Source organism: Calliphora vicina, chromosome 2 (assembly GCF_958450345.1).
Source record: "Calliphora vicina chromosome 2, idCalVici1.1, whole genome shotgun sequence".
Taxonomy (NCBI): domain Eukaryota; kingdom Metazoa; phylum Arthropoda; class Insecta; order Diptera; family Calliphoridae; genus Calliphora; species Calliphora vicina.
Genome location: NC_088781.1, coordinates 71,099,616 through 71,122,370, shown reverse-complemented (window position 1 = coordinate 71,122,370; position 22,755 = coordinate 71,099,616). Strand labels below are relative to the sequence as shown.

Here is a 22,755-nt window from a genome sequence, read left to right as displayed (position 1 = left end):
TAGAGTTTAGGGAAATTAAAAGAAAAAACGTGTTTAATATTTTATTTGACATCCTTTGGCTTTTAAGTGTTTCAAACCTCCTTGGCATTGTTTCAACCAATTTTTTTGCTGAGATTTTGGACTACTCTTCCTGCAGGATTTCCTTTAGAGAGTCTTTTCTGGTAATATTTCTTTTTCTGAACTGTCTGTCCAAATACTCCCACAGATGTACAATGGGATTAAGATACGGTGACTGTGGGGGTGGTCCAATTGTTTCGGTGTATGCTACAACAAGTATCCTTTAACATGTTTAGAGGTATGCTTCGTATCGTTGACCTGTTGTATGTTCCAGGTTCGGTCTAGATTTAATTTTCTAAAGCTTGTTTCCAAGTTTTATTTTAGAATGTTTAGGTAATCGGTTTTTTTCATCAAAATATCAATAAATAAATAAGTTTTCCCACGCCACTTGCCCCCATACACACCCACACCATCACCAAACCACCACAATTCTTTACGGTGGATTCCCACAACAGCCGGTTCTACGACCCAAGTTCACTCGGCCAAGAGCTGTCAACTCAGCAAACACTGCTGCTACAACAACAACGGTGGATAGTACATTTTTTGGTCGAACTCTTGATTTTAGCTTTTCTTTTTTTTATTTCTCTCGGAACTACACCATAGACCATTTGCGTGTAGCGCTCGGGGAACCGTACTGGCACTAACTCTCACTCCAGACGAATCTGTTAATTCTTCACATAATTTAAATGCACTTACGGTGGGTTCTTTCTTCACTGCTATCACAATTGATCGTCTATACCCTGTCTATACTTGACAAATATTTATCATAACAATAAATGACATTTGTTGTCAAGACAAAGTTGTCTAAGCAAAAGCACTAACAATTTTATCATAACGAAGCAATAATACTAAAAAATGGATACTATACCTGATAATTTTTTATCTAGACAACCATTTTGAAGTTTATCATGATAAAATTTTATCAGGTATAAGCAGGGAGTAATCAAAGAATATAAATATGATTTATATTCTTAGTCGTAATTCAAGGTTGTTAAGGCGTTTTGGTCTTCCAGCACGTAGCTATCTTTTAAACATACAAATTTTTTTTGTTTGTTTATAATTTTTTTACAGTATTATGGTTTCTTCCTATTAAAGAGGATTTAATGAGTAAATCTCTTGTTTCAATTGCAGTTTGTTTTCCCATTTTGGTTTTAAAGTTCTCACGGTCAAACAAGAAAAGCTACAATCTTAAAATCTCATGAGACTAACAGCAAGAATATTTTTTATGTAACTTGAAAAATGTGTACACTTTTTTGACGCGTTAAAAATGGAGTATTTTTCGTTTTGTTGTTACTGTTTTTGTTGCTGTTGAAATAATTTAGTTTTTTGTTTATATATTATAAGAGAACAATTAAATATTTTGTTAGATATACTAGAACTGGAGAAAAAATTGTTTTTAAATATTGTTACGAAATTGTACTTGAATTCAAATATAACGATTTTAAGGGGCTGATTTAAAAGTAGCATAATGCTTTCAAATAACAGTGCTGTAATAGCAAACTGTAACATATCTGTAAACTGTAACATAAAAGCTTTCAGTTCACCATTGATCGTAAGTTGGCAACGCTGTATTCGAATTCGAATATTCAGTTAAAGAACATTGTAGAAATAGAGCTTTCTAGTTGGTTATGCAGTGTTATAAATAGTGGCAGAGGTTGCAGTCGTGAGTGAGTTTATCAGAGACGCTTTTCGAATAAACATCAACTGAGTGCCTTAAAGTGTGTTGTGTTTTTCAAGTAAATTCGTGTACATTATAAATTGTGTCTGTATTTCTGTGAATTTGCAAACGTGTATAAAAAACATTGAGTGACTATTTAATTCTGTTGTTGTTGTACATTTGAATAAATAAAGAGTTGTACCATTTTCAAACTACTAAACGGCTTTTATTTGCAATCAAAAGTATCCGGTTTATTTAAAGGAAATAAACCAGCGTTTTGAAAAGGTTAAAACGTAACAATATGTAAATAAAACGTTTTAAATGTAAAAACAAGTTATACACTTTCTTTTGACGATGACTGTATATATGTAGAGGAAAAATATGAAAGGATGATTAATATGATAAAAATTATTTTTTTGGAGAATTTTGAAATACTCCTTTTTGTAAAATTCTTTATCTTCTTGTTAATTTTTGTTGCACAATTAAATATAATGGTCCGATTATGTGATAAGCTAACTTGCTCCAGTACCCTGGGCAACATAAGATTCTTTATAAATGTGAGCTGGTGAAACTTAGTGTAGACATTTTTTTGTATATGGGCATTTTCACCGAAAGGTCCACCGAGACCAACAAATTAAAAATGTTTGAAAACACCTTCTTTTATCATATTTTCATAGGGAATATCAAATTTAAATAATGTAAAGAAATTTTACATCTATACATAATCCATTTCGAGATATTCGAATGCAAAGTCGCTCAAGGGCAACTTTTCTCATTTGAATATGTATAATGCACGTTTTGTTACAAGTTCTTAAATAGAGACATTATGCATTGACTTTTGATATCTAAAATTTTTCTGAGGATACAATGTCAAAAAAGAATGCATAAGAAACTATGCGATTGCAAATACAAGTAGGCCTCCATTTACGCGGTTTGTTGGGACCAAAAAAATAGCGTGTAAATCAAATTCGCGTAAAACGAGGTTTTAATTTAGAACGAAATGCTTTTGTGGGGCCAATAATTTTTTTATTTCGCGTAAAACAATACATCAGTCACATAACAAAAAAGAAATTGGGACCTAAAAATCACGTAAAAAAACTCAACTAAAATTATTTCTTATCAAAAATTAAGGAAAAAATGTCAATTAAAAAAACAATATATTCTAATACATAAAAGAGATCAAAACATAACAAAAAATTCATAAAAATTATGAAGTTTTCAACAAAGATATATGTTATTCGCTTGTGTTTTTTCGTTTCTTGTTGTTTGTTGCCGCGTTATATAAAAATAGTGTAAAAAAAGTCGCGTATTTGAAAAAATGGTTGCTAATTTCAGTTCGCGTTATATCGAATTCGCGTAAATAAAGTACCGCGTAAATGGAGGCTTACCTGTAACTATTTTTATTTTGCATTATCAAATATTTCGATGTCCCGTGAGATATTGAAAAACAACATTTGTTACCAGAGCGTCAAAAGTACATCCAGAGGGCTTATCAAATATTGAGTGCAAACACAGATTTTCTATACAATTAAAATAAAAAACTTTACTCAAAAATAAGAAGATTTATAATCTTGGTACTTGTATAAAGGTGGTCCCGTACGACTTACGACGTCGTAAATAAAATAAATCATGTAAATGTACACAAAACCACATAAATGGGGTAAACATATATCTTAATACATCTGATCAAATTGAAAAGCATTCCTTGTATATAATTTATACAAAATATGGAAAGAAGTGAAAAGCGTTCCAGGTATAGTCCAGTTGGACTATATTTGTTTCAATGGTTAAGAAGTACAAACAGATAGGATTGCGTATTCTGAAAAAAAAAAACTGCGTTATTGTATTTACTACTATCTATGTCTTTTCTGCCATGATAAACTTCAAAATGGTTGTCAAAATAAAAAATTATCAGGTATAATCCCAATTTATTAATATTATTGCTTTGATATGACAAAATGGTTAGTGTTTTTGTTCAGGCAAATTTGTCTTGAAAACAAACGTCATTTATTGTTATGATAAATATTTGTCAAGTATAGACAGAAGCTCATACTAAATACTGAAAAAATACATTGAATACTTCAGTTAATTTAAAAACATTTATATTAAGTTTATTTATATATTATTTCTTAAAAAAGTAACAGAAACTACTAAATATCATGATGGAAAAAAATGTCCAGTGCGACACACAGTGGTTCAAGAGCGGCATTAATTAATTTTGTTTATGTCTTCTGATCTACCTGATTTTTACACAGTTTGTAATGAACAGTCTAATTATCATGTACTAAAAGTATTAGGCTTATATCTTTATTACTTTTTTGTCCAGAGACATTCAAATGACCGTATTATATATGCTACCTTTTATCGCTTCATGCTTTTAAAATACTCTTGTAATGACATTATAATGATTTTTTTATACAATTGGATGTTATAAATGATTATTGCGCATGCAATAACAGCTTTTTTTAAAAAAAATAATTCGTTATCTCGGGAACTATTGGAGATATTATTACGAGTGGCACCTCAAATTTTAAATTTAAATTAAAAAAAAAATCGTCAAAAATCAATTTATTATCCGAATGAGCTGAAATTTAAAATATAAATAGTACTTGAGAAGATCTACTAAATATACGTTTAGATGTGTAGGTTATCTATATGGGTGAATTCCATGCAATTAGTGTTTATAAAAACCGACTTTTTAAAAAACCGGTTTGTCGGTTAACCGAAAATTGGGCTTTTTTAGAAAACCGGTTTTTCGGTTAACCGACATCGAAAAAACCGGTTAAACCGGTTAACCGTCATATATATGTAGAAAACATAAAATGTCCAATAAAGTCAGGAATGGTTAATATTAAATAACTATAAATATACAAAGGTGCTAAGTCCATTTTATTTTGTAAAAATTTCACAATTATTATCTCAGTCAAATGGAATTGAGTATAAATATGTTACTAAATATATAATATACTTGTTTTAATTATTGGTTTATTCATTAAATTTTTCTGATATGGAACAGAAAATGTAGCAAGTCCCAAAAAAGGACCTATAAGATGTAAACGCATTTCTTCTTAGCTGTGATTATTTGTCATTATAAATCACACCAAATAATTAATAAAGCTCCATTATCAGATTTCAAAAATATTTCTGAAAAGCACTTTGTACACTAAGCTAACGAAATTAATAATAAAATAAAATTTTAAGAACAAAACACACTAATGAAGTCAAATTGATTGAAAGAAGGTATGCACATCAAATTCAACTTGACGTTTGGTAAAATCATCACTAAGTTTATAATGAATCATTATTAAGATTTTGCTTAACTTCTAGAATTCTGCGGAATTTAATTTCATTCAATAGTTTCATTATGTGCAATTTATTCTGAAAAAGTTTTTAAGTAAACTCATCGTCCTCTACTATTTAGAATCATTGTAATTCTTAAAAATATCAATCTAAATAGGTTTATATTGTAAATCAGCAGTTTAGATTTCAAATCAGACCAATAATGTTTGTACAATAAATATAAAAAATGCACAAAACCATGAGATTTCTTAGTTTTAAACCTAAATTTTAAAAACCGGTTAACCGAGTGATAAAAACCGGATAACCGAAAATCAACATTTTAAATTAACCGGTTTGCAAAAAACCGAGATTTCGAAGAAAAACCGGTTTTTCGGTTAACCGGTTAACCGGTTTATAAACACTACATGCAATGCAGTCGTATCTTTATCAAGACAAAGCATGCAAACGCATATTTAAAATTTAAAAAAAAACTTATCATACTGCCTGTTTTTACTTTTTCATGCATTTTGCGATATGAAACATTATCAAAGTTGTTTACACGGTTGCGTTAAGAATCGCTCGACTTTTTAGGGTTGCATTGCATACATACATTTTGGAATTCATCCTATTAGTTGAAGATATATTTAGGTTTATTGATCAGATAAAAATAACTTGGTAACAGTTATGTCTTCCTATAAAAGTTAAATGCATCCAAATTTGGAACATGTAATAACTAAATGGTGATTTTCTATGAAGAAAAAAATAAAATTTTAATGGTTAAAGATATCATAACAAAATTTGGAACTAATATATACTCAAATGTCCATAAATCAATGGCATTATAATTTTTGACATTTTTTATTTTCAAATACTGAAATTCCTGAATCGGTGAAAATGTGAAAAAAACTGCCTACTGTGACGTCATTTACCGCGTGATAGTAAAAAAACTTTGCAAGTATTTAAGAAACATATAGGGCTATAATAATATGGGGCTGTTTTGAGGATCAATGCTTTGCCTTTTTAAAATTGTTTACTCAAACCAAATTTTTTTTTTTTAAATTGTCCAAGTTTGGATAGGTCTGGGGGCGACTATGGCCGGTTAAGTGAGCCAAGTTTTACTTTACACTCTTTTGCATTAGGTTCTCTTTTCGGATCATATACAAATTGTATATAGTTAAGAAGAAAATGTTTCTACAAAAAAAAATATAGGGAAATTTTGAAAAAACTTAAAAAATACGGCCCCATTTTACATGTTCCAAATTTGGATGCATGTAACTTTTTATCTGATTTAGAATTTTATCACCAATAAAGCTGATTTTTTAAAAAAAAATTTCGACCCTCCGTTGGCCCGCCATATCTAAAAAACCAAAAAAAGATCAAGCGCAATTAAAAAAAAAATAAATCAATAAACCTTAATATCTCTTCAGCTAATGGAGATAACCTACACGTGTAAGCATATTTTTAGTAGATCTTCTCAAGGACTATTTATATTTTATATGTCTGTGCGACAGTGATTAAAATTAATTTAAAAAAAAAGTATAACTAATTCTTGCCTCAGGTTTCGCTGAAATTAAATCAAACATAACACCAATTATAGGGCTAATTAAGAGCTATAAATTAAGAGTTTTGTCAAAATAAAAATCCGATTTATTTTGACTTTTTTTACTTTAAATGTGCACAATGTTCTCGTGCGAGTTTACACATTGAAAATAAATTAAGATTTTCGAATTTGATTACATGAAAATGTCACTTATTATTTCATTACATACAGTGGTTGACAAAACAATGGAAACTTTTTCTAATATTCCATATGTAGCCCAAAATTTAAAATATTTTTTTAAAATAATTTTTTTTTTTGTATTTTACTTGTATAGTTTTATTTATATAAATTAACTGAAAATCAAACAACATAATTAATTATATTTTGAAAAAATGGAACAAAATTAAAAATATTCACTATTTCGCTACTGACAAAACAATGGAAACTTTTAAACTTCTGCAAGAGGTGTAAAACGAAAATAATATTTAAAAGAACGATGTAAAAAGCATCCTGTTTACAGTTATTTTATTTTTAAATTCTGGTAATTTTTCTAAGATTTTCGCATAATTGCTTTTTTTCAAAGTTAACGAAAATGGCTAAAGTTAAGATTTGTGAAGACTTAAAAAATAAAATTATTAACGATTTTAAAGCTGGTTTAAAACAAAAAAGTATCTGTGAAAAATATTCAATAAATAATTCAGCAGTTTCAAAAATTATAAAGAAATTTCGTGAGACCGGTTCTGTAAAAACTCAACATTTAGGTGGAAGACCTCGTAAGACTACTCCTAGACAAGATAATTTAATAGCGAGAGAGTTAATGAAATTCCCAAAAATAACTCCTCGAGAGGTTGTTAATAGCCTAAAATTAGAAATAAGTACCCGAACAGTTAGTCGCAGGGCAAATGAGGCTGGTCTTGGTTACTATCGTCCTGTGAAAAAACCAATCATTTCTAAAAAGAACCGTTCTGCTCGTCTATAATTTGCCAGGGATCATTTAAACTGGTCGATACAGAAATGGAATACTGTCCTTCTTTCCCACGACAGCCGGTTCTACGCACCGGAATGACCCGAGCTCACTCGGCCAAGGGCTGTCAACCCAGCAACAACAACTTTACAATTTTTAATCACGGAGCTGCACCTTCCGGCATTGCTGCTCCGCATCCTACTGGTCCGTGCCGGAATTGAAGTAAATCCCGGACCATGGTTCTGCACGGTTTGCCAGAACCGACTGCACCACATGTCAACACAATTAAGGTGCAACTCTTGTTTGGGCTGGTGTCACCTTAGGAATTGTTCCGGACTAAATCATGAAAGGGAGTGGTCGGAGAATTACGTTGCCCCATGCTGCCAGCGACGTAGTTCATCGGCGTCTTCGGCATCATCGTCGTCATCCTACGCCACACCTTCACCCTCCCCACCGCAATCACAACAACAGCAGCAAATACAACAACAGCAGCAGCAACAACCATCGCCGCTCACACCATCGATTGCAGTCCGTAGACCTGGGGTGATATCCATATTGCAGTTCAACTGCAATGGCCTCCAAGGGAAAATATCTGAGATAACCCGATTTATGCGCCAACACAACATCGTGGTCGCTGCGGTCCAGGAGACAAAACTTACGAGTAATTCCAATCTGCAAAGTTGCAACGGATACAACGTTCTCCGAAAAGACCGCACCAGAGGCAACGGTGGAGGCATCGCGTTTATTATACACAATACCGTGCAGTATAGGGCTCTTTCTCTCGATCTGAATTCTAGAGACCAATATCTTGAAGTTCAGGGTATTGCGGTCAGATCGGGAGATACGGAGCTGGAGCTCTATAATGTCTACATTCCGCCAGTAGCCAGTTGTCCATCAGGCTACCATCCCGACATTAGGACCTTACTAGATGGTGATACTCGTTTGGTCCTAGGGGATTTTAACGCTCACCATCAGCTCTGGCACTCAAGTCTTGGGGAAGACCAGAGAGGAGCGTCACTGGCGGAACAGATTGACGAATCCACCTTCTGCACACTAAATGATGATGCCCCCACACGGATTATGGGTAATTGCGCAAGTTCGCCAGACATCACCATAGCGAGTCCTGGTCTGATTAACTGCACAACCTGGCGTGCACTTATTTCTCTAGGATCAGACCATTTACCCATAATCGTTTGTCTGGATAGACCCAACGATTTCATCGTCTCTGAATGCCGAACTTACATCAACCAAAAGAAAGCAGACTGGCACGGCTTCAGAGAATTTACCGACCTCATCTTCAATGGTCTACCGATTCCCTCCAACGTACACAAAGCAGAGAGGAAGTTTCGCGAAACCATCACAGCAGCAGCCGCTCGCTTCATTCCCGCTGGTAGAATATCCGTAGTGCGACCGCACTTCCCAGCAGAAGCAGCGGGACTCGCAGATGAGCGTGATGACATCCGAAGTACCAACCCTGACGACCCTAGGATCGCCCAGCTGAACCGCGATATCAGCAGGTTGGTAAATGAGGACAAGCGAAACAAATGGTTGGATCATTTGAAGAACTGCAACTTAAGTTCTGGAGTTGGCAAGTTGTGGTCCACAGTTCGGTCTCTCTCCAATCCGACTAAGAAGGATGATAGGGTCGCGATTAAGTTTGCAGATACCACCATATCCGACCCTAAACGGTGCGCGCGAGCTTTTTGCCGACAATTCATTGAGCACCCCGAGAGAGACAAGGCGAAAAGAAGTATTGTCCGCAAACTACACGATCTTCCAGTCTCGGACACACCACAACTTTACACGCCAACTGAAGTTGCAGAAACCATCAACACAGCTAAGCCTTCAAAGGCAATAGGACCTGATGGGATATCTATGCTGATGCTAAAACACCTAGGCGAGCGGGGAGTCGAGCACCTGACAATGGTATTTAATCTGTCAGTGAGGAGCTTAACAATACCCGATGTCTGGAAAATGGGTCGAGTGATCCCATTGCTAAAACCTGGGAAAATCGCGAGTGAGGGACAATCGTACAGGCCGATTTCCCTCCTGTCACCTGTAGCGAAGACACTCGAAGCTCTTCTCCTCCCCCAGCTGACCCGTCAACTACCAGCTGCTCGTCACCAGCATGGATTCCGTAAAATGCACAGTACCACCACAGCATTATCCGCCATAGTCACTCAAATCTCACAGGGCTTAAACCAGCAGAGGCCTTGTGAACGAACTATCCTAGTGGCACTTGACCTGTCGAAAGCCTTCGACACTGTCAGTCACGCCACACTCTTCCAGGACATCCTGCAGTCCACAATGCCCAACAACACGAAGAGATGGATAGTGAACTATCTGAGTGACAGGCAGTCGTTCGTGGAGTTTAGAGACAAATGCTCAAAACCCCGTAGAGTTAAACAAGGAGTCCCTCAGGGCGGGGTCCTGTCGCCGCTCCTGTTTAACTTCTACCTCTCTAAACTCCCAGTGCCCCCACAGGGCGTAGAGATAATCTCGTATGCGGACGACTGCACTATATTGGCAACAGGTCACAACGTTGATGAGCTTTGCGGTATAGTAAATGGTTATCTCAATGAAATCCACAATTTCTTCACTGCACGTAACCGGCAGTTATCACCAACGAAGTCATCAGCAACACTCTACACCACCTGGACGAAGGAGGTAAAACTGAATTTAGGCATCATGGTCGACGGCGTACAAATTCCGACAGTGAACCACCCGAAAATCTTGGGTGTCACTTTTGATAGCCTTTTTACCTCCTCAGCACACGCCACTGCAATCACGCATAAACTGCGAAATAGGAACAAGGTCCTCAAAGCACTAGCCGGCAGTACTTGGGGTATGGACAAAGAAACCTTGCTTGCTACCTACAAGACGATTGGCCGGTCAGTGGTCAACTATGCTGCTCCAGTGTGGTCGCCTTCGTTGAGTGATACCCAGTGGAGAAATATTCAAAGCTTTCAAAACGCAGCCTTAAGGACCGTCACAGGCTGCCTTCAAATAACCTCCGAACACCACCTTCACGAGGAAACCAAGGTTCTACCGGTCAAGGAACACAACGTCATGTTGACGCAACAGTTCCTTCTGGGATGTCATCGGAGGAGTCATCCAAACTTCAACATCACACAGTTGGAATCTCCCCCGAGGCATGTCAGACAGGACCTTCGGAAATACGAGGAGAACATACAGAGGTATGTGCAGGATCCATTTGATCGCAGCTCGTATATGACAGCTTTGAACGACATTCACAGAGACGCCATCAATTCCGCGGTAGCAGGATACCGTATGAATGTCGTACTTGGAGGTCGCCCACCACCGATAGCAGACGCCGAGAAGGTTCTGCCGCGTGGAACAAGAGTCGTTCTGGCACAACTTAGATCAGGATAGAGCAACAGGCTTAATGCCTTTTGGTCTCGCATAGACCGTGCCGTCCTTAACTTATGCCCAGCATGTGGTCAGGGTCCTCATGACACCCTCCACATATTTAACTGTTCAGCCAACCCTACTTCACTCAGTCCAGTGGATTTATGGACTCATCCTGTTGAAGTAGCTCAATTTCTTGGACTTGAACAACATGCAGAACCACCAGAACATCCAGATTGATTATTGTAAATTGCTGCTACAACAACAACAACTGTCCTCTTTTCCGAAGAATCCAAATACAACTTAAGAGGCAGTGATGGGAGAACATTTGTAAGACGACCAAATGGAAAAAGATCCAAAGTACACAAATAAGACTGTAAAGTTTGGCGGTGGCAATATTATGGTATGGGTATTTTTTTCAGGGCAAGGTATGGGCCCAATTCATATTATAAAAGATACCATGACAGGTATAGGATACAGAACCATATTAAACGATGTATGTATCGCTGAGGAAAATATGCCCTTAGTTTGGAGATTCCAACCAGAGAAGCAAGCCGTATCGGCGCGGCTGACGGCTAGCCGCTCAGCCAATTTTTTTCAACAAGCCACGCCGCCGACGAATCACTCGGCTGGTTGGCGGCTCAATTGCTAGCCGATTCTCAGTTTTTCTATCGTATTTTATTAAATATTAAGTTACAATTAATTTTTGGTTCTTTTTTAATATCAGTGAATACTAACGAAAATCGGTATTTAATTGAATTAGTGGCAGTGATAATATACACATCTGCTCAAAATAATAGATACACCTAATTGGAAAAAATTTAAATGGCGGTAACATTGAAAATTTCCTCGCAAGCGTTAAGAATACATCATATTATTAAAATTTCTATCTGGCAATGTCATGTCAGTCAAAAATCTGGCAACTATTTGCTTTCATGTTGATTTTTAAAAACGAATTTATTTGAATTACAAAAAATTATTTGCTCATAAAAATAGATACACATCAGTAATTTGTAATTTGTTTATATACAATTTTTTTTTTGTGCAATTTTTTGTTCCTATTTACGTGAAACAGTAAGTATAATTTAAATTTTAGCAACAATTTTATAAAAAATAGGACTCTTTTGAAGAAAATGGGACGAAATCATCATTGTACCGAAGATGAGAAAAAAATTGTTCAAACGATGAGAAATCAAGGAAAATCATTACGGGAAATAGCAAAGAGCATAGGAAGATCTTTACATTTTGTCTAAAATGCTTTATCTAAAAAACAAAAAAGAGAAACTCGCGGTAGACCAAAGAAAACCAGTCCAGAAACAGATAGGCGGATCGTCCTTATGGTTAAAAAAGACCCTTTCATATCATCGAAAGCTATTTCTGCGGAGCTATGTAACGAAATCAGTCCACAAACAGTTCGTCGTCGTCTTTTACAAGCTAAATTGCCAGGAAGAATTGCCAGAAAAGTGCCACTAATGCGCAAAAAAAATATCAAGACAAGATTAGAATTTGCTAAAGAGCACTTACAATGGTCCGGGTGTGAAGGCGAAAAAAATGGAGAAATATTTTATGGAGCGACGAAACAAAAATAAATTTGTTTGGAAACGACTGCCAAAGAAATGTACGCCGACCAAAAGGAAAAGAATTCCACGTTAAATTTACAAAAAAGACGGTAAAACATGGCGGGGGAAACATAATGGTTTGGGGTTGCTTTTCATGGAATGGTGTTGGTCCGATATTCCGAATAGAAGATACCATGAATGCTAGTGGGTATAGAGACATATTGGAAAACGTAATGCTTCCATATGCATCGGAAAATATGCCATTAATATGGACATTCCAGCAGGACAACGACCCAAAACATAGTTCAAGATTAGTTAAAAACTGGTTCTTGGAGAATAACGTACCTGTTTTAAGCTGGCCCAGCCAATCCCCTGATTTAAACCCAATAGAAAACTTGTGGAGTGAATTAAAGATAAGGCTTTCGAAGGAAGTTTTCAAAAATAAAGACGATTTATGGGAGAAAACGCAAAAAATATGGTACGAGATTCCATTGGAGAAGTGTCAGAACTTGATATCCAGTATGCCCAGAAGAGTGGAGAAAGTTTTACAAAACAAAGGTGGATATACTGGATACTAGCTTTACTTTAATAATAAACTAATTTTTTTAAGATAAAATTTATTAGCTTTTGTTTAATAAGAATTTTTAAAAATGTATCTATTATTATGAGCACCAAATTTTTCGAAATTTAAGAAATTTAATTTACTTTATAATATTTATTATTAATTATGAAATATTTTGTTTTTGTTTTTTACTCTCCTTTTAACTATAAATAAAAATCGACTGAATTTTTTTTATAATTTTACAATATACCATTATTTTTTTTCGTTTTTAAAAAATAAATTTTGGTGTATCTATTATTTTGAGCAGATGTGTATATATTCATTTATATTGGTTTTACTGTTTTGTGTGAAGCTTAATTAAGATATACATATAAAATCTGAACACATCTATTATTGTCAGGAACCGTAACAGTTATTACTTTTCATAAAAGTAATATTTTTTCACAAAAGAAATATAAAGGGTATTCATTTCCAAAAAAGGGAAAATTACACTCTGCTTGTTTTACACTTATACACAAACACAAGAAAAAAATTAAAAAAAAAACACAAATTTTTGTGGATTTTTTTTCTTGTGTTTGTTGTGTAATACTTAAAAAAAAATAAAAATATTTTTATTTAAAGTAGCGTTTTTGGGTATTTATAAAAAGTAGGAATACTATTGAGAAAAATTGACATGAAAATATTTTATAATTTGCTTAAAAAGCTAATTTTATATTGTTTGAATTCGGCTAAGCTGAATTTTTTTTCAGCCGGTAAAAACTCGGCGTAGAGCCGGCTAGCCGCCGCCGCCGCCGAAAATTGTTGCTCATAAGCCGCCGCCGAAATTTTTGAATCGGCTTGCTTCTCTGATTCCAACACGACAACGACCCGAAACACACCTCTAGGGTTGTAACCGAGTGGTTACAATCCAACGAGGTACGAGTTTTGAAGTGGCTGCCTAATCGCCAGATCTCAATCCCATAGAAAATCTATGGGAAATTGTAGATCGTAAAACAAAATTACACCAGGAAGGAAGATTTATCGGAGGCGGTTATAAGGGAATGGCAAAATATTTCAAAGGAGACCATTGACTCTTTAATTGGTTCAATGCATCGTCGATGTGTAGTAGCAATTATAAAAAATAAGGGATACCCAACAAAATATTGAGTTATTGCAAAGTTTAGACCATATTTGTTAAAATAATACGTAAGTTTCCATTGTTTTGTCAATGTCGTAATAAAGAAATCTTTTAATTTTGTTTTCTCATTTTTAGAATTTAAATAATTATGTCCTTTGTTTTTTGTTAAATTAAGTTAATAAAAGTATACAAATAAAATACAACAAAAATTTTAAAATTTTTTAAAAAATTATTTCAGATTTTAGGCCACTAATGAAATATTTGGAAAAGTTTCCATTGTTTTGTCAACCACTGTATGTATATTTTTTTGGTTTGTTATTAATATATACAGTATATATAAATCTTATATAAGAAAAAAATTCAATTACAATGTAAAATAAACGGAAAGAAAGTCAAAAACAAACCGTATTTAATTTTGGTAGTGTCAATTAAGTCTTTTCATAACCAATTTTATTAGTGTTTTTTGGTACACACTTAATGATCAGTGGTACTTTACAGATACTTACGATCTGTATTCTTCTTCTCTATAATTTTGTTAGTTCCAGGAAGAAAATTATCGTACAACGTGACCCTGCTAATTTACTATAATCGCCAATTGGAAAAAAGTGTACAGGAGTTGTTGGGGATGTTTTTGGTAACACGAAATATAAATTATAGTGTTAGACAGGCCATAATAAAAAACGAATATTCAACCAATGTAACATATCGTTAGCACTTTTGATTGAAATTAAGATTTTAATGCAGAAATATAGTAAAACATAAGATACATATTTTGCAATAAAAAAAATTTCGTTATTTTGTTTCTAACTGATGATTTTTCAGTGATACGCAAAAGTGCTAAGTCCACAAAAAAAAAATAATAATAAGAAAACGTACTAAGTCCAGCAAAAACATTGAATATTTTTTTAAGTAGAAATTTATAACCGATTATGGCCAATAGGCTAGGTTGTTGAAAATAAATAATAAAAAAAAAATATGCTATTTAAATCTACTTTTTCAATACTATTTTTCGATGTAATCACTGTAGTGTGGTTACACAATTCACTGCAAAAAAAAAAAAAAAAAAATTTAAGAAATAATAATAATAAAAAACTAGTGATGTTACTTATTTTTATTATATGTTTTTTATAAAAAATTTAATAAAGTTCAATTTTATAAAAGTATTCGACCTGAACATGGCAAAGTCGACGCAAAAGTTACCGATATACGTGATAATAGTCTTATTTATTTTGAACTTCGATTTTTTTAAAAAATGCGAAGACTTGCAATTTTTAAAAACCACTCTACCAAAAGATCATAGTTTTTATGACGATTCACCACACGAATAATTTATTTTTTATGTTTAATATTACAAAAATATAAGATTTTGAGTTATTTTCCTTTACAGCAATGTAATAAGACTGTTTTTTGTTATGTATTTAAATAATATAAAATAATAATACCAATTTGTAAAATAATAAAACGTGAAATTAAAATTTATTATAAGAAAATGTGCTAAGTCCAGCCAAAAAACACAAAATCAAAAAAATCAAAAGAGCTAAGTCCCTAAAAATGGCTTCAGTTTCTAAAGTCATTTCATAATAATGATAATTAAAGCAAACAGATCATAGGAGAGAACTGCGTTTACAGATCTAAAGAATATTAAAAGAAAACAAAAGAGAACGTTTTTTGTCTCTCCTGTAAAATTCAAAAAATGGGACTTGGCACGTTTGCCTACTAAGCTTTTTTTATACCCTACACAACCATAGTGGGGAGGGTATTATGCGTTTGTCATTTGTGCAGATGTTTGTAAATACCTTAAAGTATACCGATCGACTTAGAATCACTTTCTGAGTCGATTAAACGATGTCCGTCCGTCCGTCTGATTGGCTGGCTGTCCATGTAAACCTTGTGCGCAGAGTACAGGTCGCAATTTTGAAGATATTTCGATCAAATTTGGTACAAGGACCAAGCCTATTGAAACTGTCTGAAATCGGTCCATTATTTCACCTAACCCCCATACAAATGTCCTTCCGAAATTGGACTTTATCGGTCATAAATGTTTAATTTATAAATGTATCTCCACAAATTGAGCTCCAAATAAGTTTTATATATGGGGCATTTCATGTCAAGTGAACCAACTTTTGAAATCGATGTCTTCCTCAGACACAATTTTTCAACAAGATCGGTCGAGAACTCTCTGAGTTATAGGGAATCAAATTTTGACATTTTGGTCAAACAGGTGTTTTTTCTTATCCATGTAACTTATTACCTATTGTTCTTAGCAAAATGTGTCCCAAATAGTTTAGATAGCTCTTACTGCAATCTTTTGAAAAAAAAATATTTAAAAAAACTTTTTTGACTTTTTTTGGGCCCTTTTTTTAAAAAAAATAAAGCTTAGATAATTTCCTTGAACACCTATTTGGTCGCTTAGTGGGATGCGAGTGGGATATCTATCAAAATAAATATTTTGTAACTCAAAACATAAAATTTTTGACTTTTTTTGCAAAATCAAAAACTTTGTTGACTTTTTTTCAAAATGGACCCTTTTTTAATTTTTTTTTTAGCTCAAACAAAAGCTTAGATATTATCCTTGAAGACCCTTTTGGTCGCTTAGTGGGATGCGAGTGGGATATCTATCAAAATAAATATTTTTTAACTCAAGACTTACAATTTTTGATTTTTTTTTGCAAATACGATTTTTTTTCAAAATGGGAACTTTTTTTAAAAATTTTTTTTTTGTCAAAAGAAAGCTTAGGTCCATTCCTTTAAGATATTTTTAATCCCGTAGTGGGATGCGAGTGGGATATATATCAAAATAAATATTTTATAACTCAAGAAATACAATTTTTGACTTTTTTTTTGCAAAATCGATTTTTTCTCCAATATGGGCCCTTTTTTTGCATGTCCACATGCAATCATTTTTTGGTTTTCATAACCTAACTTTTTAATAAATGATTTAAAGTTCCAGCTTCCTATATGAAGATATAGGTTGACTGGGAAATAAAATCAACGTGGGATAACCTGGCAATTTGAGAGTTTTCAACTCCGCCAACCAAATTTAAATTTAAAAAAAAGAATAATAACAAGAAGTGAAACGCTGTAAAAAAAAAACCTAAGTCGGTCTATGAATGTATTGGTAACATATTTTTTATATGTATTGGTGTTAAATTCACTTTCACCATGGTGCACACTCCTCAAACACACATACATAGCAGTGTTGCCACCAAGCTAATTTTAAACTACACATGCCTCATACCTAAATTACACATATGGGTAAAAATTACACATGTAAATACATTTTCGTGATCGCAAATAGGAGAAATTGACTAAAGGCCCTATTGCGAATACAAGATTTTTAAAACGTACATGAATATAAAAGGTTAGTCACAGTGGACTCTGGGATGTTTTGACCAAATACTATCAATTTAGCGTCAAATGACAAAATGATGGATAATTTTCACTTGCGGTGATTTTAATTTATCCAGGAATTGTATATATATATTGGAATAAACCGAAGTCAGCAATTTCTATTTTTTCTAATTTAATGAATTCTTGAGATCAGTCAAATATTCGGAGATTGTTCCATTTCTATTAAAAATTTAACAATATTTAAAAAATAGCACACTGCTTTCGAATTTGAATTTTTAGCTAATTTATATTAAGGCTTTTGAAATAAGTTTTGTTTTCAGTTTCAAATAGACATTATTTGACAAAGTTAACTATTTTTTACTATTTGTAAATTATAGCTTTGATCATTTATCTTACTAGTAAATACTTGTAACGAGAGAGTAAAATACTCAAAAATAGAAAAAAATAAATGAACACTTTACCAGTAAAATTTTGTAAGTAAATAAATGTATAATTTTTGTAACGTTTAGGTTTTTAGAATTTGTAGTTATAAATAGAAATAATGCTTCCAAAATAGTAAGTAAATTTTATTTTTTTATTTAAAACACACACCAAAACCATACTGGCAACTACAATAAGAAATGTAGGAACAAAATTAACATATTTTGAGAAATATTAAAAAAAGAACTTATTTTTACTTTAAATATATAAATTTTGCGATTTTCGAGAAAAACTAATTTTTTGGCCGTATTTTGGAGAATGAGCCTAATTTCCTTACTGTTATAATTTTTAAGTAAAAGCTATTCAGAATATTATAGTCCAGTTAATTTTTAATATAGTCTGAAAGTTTTACTAAAATCAGAAAACGTTAACACTTAAATTGTGAAGGTCAAAAGTAAATTTTTGCAATATTTGGAATGTTATATATTTTTGGGCCGATTTTGATGAAACTTAAGAAAAATATAACATGAAGTCTAGTATTTATAATATCAGCACAAAAGTTAAGATTAACGCTTAATAGCACTTGGGGTTAAAATTACCCTCAACTTTTAAAATCACGAAAAATACAGTCAATATGAATGGCGTTAATTTTAATGTTTAATGTTAATTCACAATATAGTCCCCTTAATAAAACAATAGTGTATACTTTTTATGCCATTTCGAAATAATTGAGTTTAAAATTTTTGTGTTAGTAGACATCTAGAACAAAAGTAATATTTCAATTGATATTTTGACCCACTTTGTGGAAGTAGAATTTCACATTTATTATGCAATAAAAAAATAATGGTGTATATGCTTATACACTATCGTTTTATTGAGGGGACAATAATTTTTTTTTTTATATAATTCGAATTTAAATTACACATGAATTACACATGCATTCAATTACACATGGGCTACACATCCAAGTTAAAATTACACACAATATGTGTAATTACCAGGGAAACCAAAATATGCAAATGCATGTTTTTTCTGGTGAGTCTAATGAGCACATGGATAAGATATTTACACGTTTCAGAACTATTTAAGAATTTTGGCATCGATTTGTTAGTGCATATTTTTGCATATTTTACCCTTAAATGCATATTTTTGCATATATTTGTTTTAAGAGCATATTTATGTCATATTTTTGCGTTTTTAGAGCATATTTTACTGTTTAATAGCATATTTTGACTTTATCAAAAACAAATTTTGTCTTACTTATTTTTCGCTGTTGTGTTACAGGTTTTTACTTCCTTTGTTTAAAATTCAAAATTGAAAAATAGATGGCTTTTCAAAAAAAAAAAAATTTAAAACAAAAAATTTTTTTTTAAAATTTTAAAAAAAATTTAAAAAAACAATTCGAAATTCTTTTTTCCAAAAAATTAAAAAACTGAAAAAAAAAATTTTGTTCAGCTAAAAATATTTAAATTTTTTATTTTGAAGTATAATTTGGTGAAGGATATATAAGATTCAGCACAGCCGAATATAGCTCTCTTACTTGTTTTCATATAAAAATAAGCACTATTTTAATAAATAAATATCAAATTTTAGTTCTAATTCAAACATAACCGTTCTAAGTGTTAAAGAAATATTGTCTTTTAAATTTGCTTCTATGGCATCAGTTGATATCGAAAGAACATTTTCTATGTATAAAAATGTTTTCAGATCCAATAGACAACGATTTTTATTTGAAAATTTAAGTCAATATTTTGTAATTTATTGCAATAATAACATAAATTGAAGAAGTGACTTTATATTTATATAAAATATCATCAAGAAATACCTTTCGAGGCCTTTTCATAGCTTAAGTTCCTATAATTTTTATGTTGTATTTATTTTTTGTTATACTTGTTTTAGTTCATGTTATTTTTTGTTTATTTGATGTTACTTTACCTTTTTAGAAATTAATTGTATTGATTTTTTTAAATGTAAAAGTATATTTTTTGGTTAAAGAGCATATTTTTTAAATTTTAAGAGCATATTTTAAAGTTTTTACTGCATATTTAAAGCGCCTAAAACGGTTTTTTTAGAGCATATTTTCGGTTTCCCTGGTAATTACACATGAAGTGGCAACACTGATACATAGACAACAACTAGATAGTTAACGGAGAGTCAAAAACCTAAGTCTGTTGTGAAAAACCTACTTCATGAGAATATATTGCACATAGAGAAACATAGAGCGGAAACTAGAAAAAAAAACTCTAACAAAAAATTTACTCAAAATAATCACACATACGAGTGTTGTTTTTGTTTTCACATAGTTTTTTCTACTAATACATTCTCACCACTTAGGTTTTTGACAACTGAGTTAGGTCTTTGACAAGAGAGTTTCCGCTCTATGTATATTCTCTATGGTATTGCATGTATTTTGTTTTTGTATCACCCGTAGTGTGAAAAGAGAGTAATATTTTACTCCCTCTTTCCGTTCTATGCGTTTATTCTATGGTTCGAATAATTACCAAAAATCTATAAATTCTAAATTAATATTAACGCTATTTATGATGACTTATGCGGGAGTTTCAGCAATATCACCTATTACCTATGTATATAATGTATCTAATCTTATGAATTAATTTTTCCTTCTAACAAAGATATGGACTTTTGATCGCATAGAATCTTAAAATCTCACACTGTACCATTGGAATGTTGTAATGATTGTGATATGCTTACCGTAACACGTCTTTTCATAAATCGAAAATATAATTCAGCTCTAGAGTGCATGACTGTTATCTCTGCAATAATCGCATCAATATCTTTGGGATTTAACTTATCAATAGATCCTCCCGATGGTTTTCGATAATGCCCTAATGTTACCGTCGAACTGGTGTTGCTGTTAGTAGAACTGCGAGAGCATCCTTCGTTCACTTGTTGTGTCCTAAGTCCGATTTTGCGATTTTTATTGAATTCAAGCAATAAGTTTTTTACATCTGTATCACATTGACGTTGCAGTACCTGTAACATATCAAGCAAATAGCCAGAACCATAGCAGGCTTCAATAATCGGCTGATTCACTTCGATAACTCTAGCAAAATTTTCCAACAATGATGTCAAAGTATCCGCAAATGCCAATGGTAAACGTTTTTCTGCTTTTGCAATGTCCATTGAGTTTCGCAGTTCTTTTTGGGCTTTAATTGACAATTTTATACAAATGTAATTGGAAAACTTTTCAATGCCTTCCTGATGACGTCCCAAAAGAGGAAATATTTTAAAAAATCTTTCCACCGATGCCAAATCGTCGTTCTTCACAGCCTCATTAAATCTTCGAACTATTAAATCGCGCATCTCGGCCGTGGCAGTTTCTAACGTCGTTATAGCTTCGCTAACAGAACTTACCGAGCCCTGGACATCGTCTGCTGTTCTTTTTAGAAGTTGTAAGTCCATTGCTAAAAAGCGGTTTATATGAGCAGCACCAATTTCAAAATCCTCATCGGCAATGGCAGTCATAACACCTTGACTGCATAATTGTAAATCAATGAGATCGTGCACACGTTGTTGACACTCAGAAACACGACTTCGTGCCAAATCCAGACGCCTTACCTTAGCACTTACTGATTCTGCTAGTTCAGCTGTCCGAACTATTTGAGCATCTAACTTATTTGAATCCTTGCTCACATCGTTAAGCATTAACATGGCTCTTGTTATACCTCTCATTTTGGATTCTATTTGGCATTGTTTGCTTAAAAGATTCTCCAGGTCCATTTCGATTTCATCCTAATAATTATAGAAACATTATTTTTCATTATCATCATACATCGGAGATGTTATTAACGAACCTCATTATCTTTAATTAGATTTAAAACAATGTCTACATTTGAACTATTTCCTATATCTATGTCGCCAAAAAAATTCTTTAAATCCATTTGGTTTAAGTATAACAATTAAACGCAAAAAGAATGTATTTCTATAGAAACAAATTAAATCAGCTAAATCGGCTTTATTTGTTTACATACATCTATACATAAAATGTATGTAAGTAGCAAGGCGAATTCTTATAAGGTGGTGGCCGTTGTACAAAAATAACAATTGGTCTGAGTAAATGTCAGAAAACAAAAATGCAGAATTAAGAAAATAAGTACTATAACTTAAAATAGTGTAGAAATTTGAATAATGGCGGTTTAAGTTATTTATGTAAAAATTAAATATTATGTTAATAAGCATAGAATATGTAGATATTAAAATATAAAAAAAGCTTTGACAGCAGCTAGAACCAAATAAGCAAAAAAAATTATCGGCTTTTTGACTGACACCACCTTAACTCAATTCGCCTTGATAAGTAGAAAAGGAACATTTGACACGTATATACTAGGGTTCTATAGCTCAAACAAAAAGTCGACTTTTCGACTTTTTCCGTTTTTTTCGACTATTTTCGACTTTCCGACAATTTTCTACTTTTTTCAACTTTTTACCATTTCTTGTAAAAAATACATTGACCCATAATCATAGTCAAACACTAAAGTCGGTTCTTTATAGAAACAACTTTAAAATAAAAACCTGCTTTTAATTATTTTGCAACTATAGTCAAAATTAAAGTGTGTTTCAAATTGAACCTCAAATGTAGAAAATGTTTTCATACAATATACAAAAATATATAGGCAAGTGGCACCGCTGAACAGCTGACATAGAAAATTAAAAAAACAATAAAAGTAACAGCGAAAACTAAAGAAAAAAAGCAAATTGTGTTGGAAAAATGGAAAAAATTAGATTAATATCATAATTAGGATATTTTGGTTCTAATTTTATTGATAACTATTCAATAATTGCAAAATCTTTGCCAATATCATGTAACATAAACATTTTTGAATTTTTGTCGAACTGTTTTACTTAGTGAAGAACAGCTG

The 22,755-nt window shown here is 32.5% G+C and overlaps 1 protein-coding gene across 1 annotated transcript in view; it reads right to left on the bottom strand.

Moving 5' to 3' along the window:
* Nucleotides 1-21,846, bottom strand: part of Cog4 (conserved oligomeric Golgi complex subunit 4) — a 30,004-nt gene extending 8,158 nt beyond the window's left edge. Inside the window, exons 1-2 of the mRNA XM_065502417.1 lie at nt 21,691-21,846; nt 20,588-21,628 (exon numbers count right to left, since the gene is read on the bottom strand). Of these exons, the coding sequence (XP_065358489.1) occupies nt 20,588-21,628; nt 21,691-21,777 (1,128 nt within the window). The 5' untranslated portion in view covers nt 21,778-21,846. The remainder of the gene's footprint in view (nt 1-20,587; nt 21,629-21,690) is intronic.
* Nucleotides 21,847-22,755: the final 909 nt, after the last annotated feature.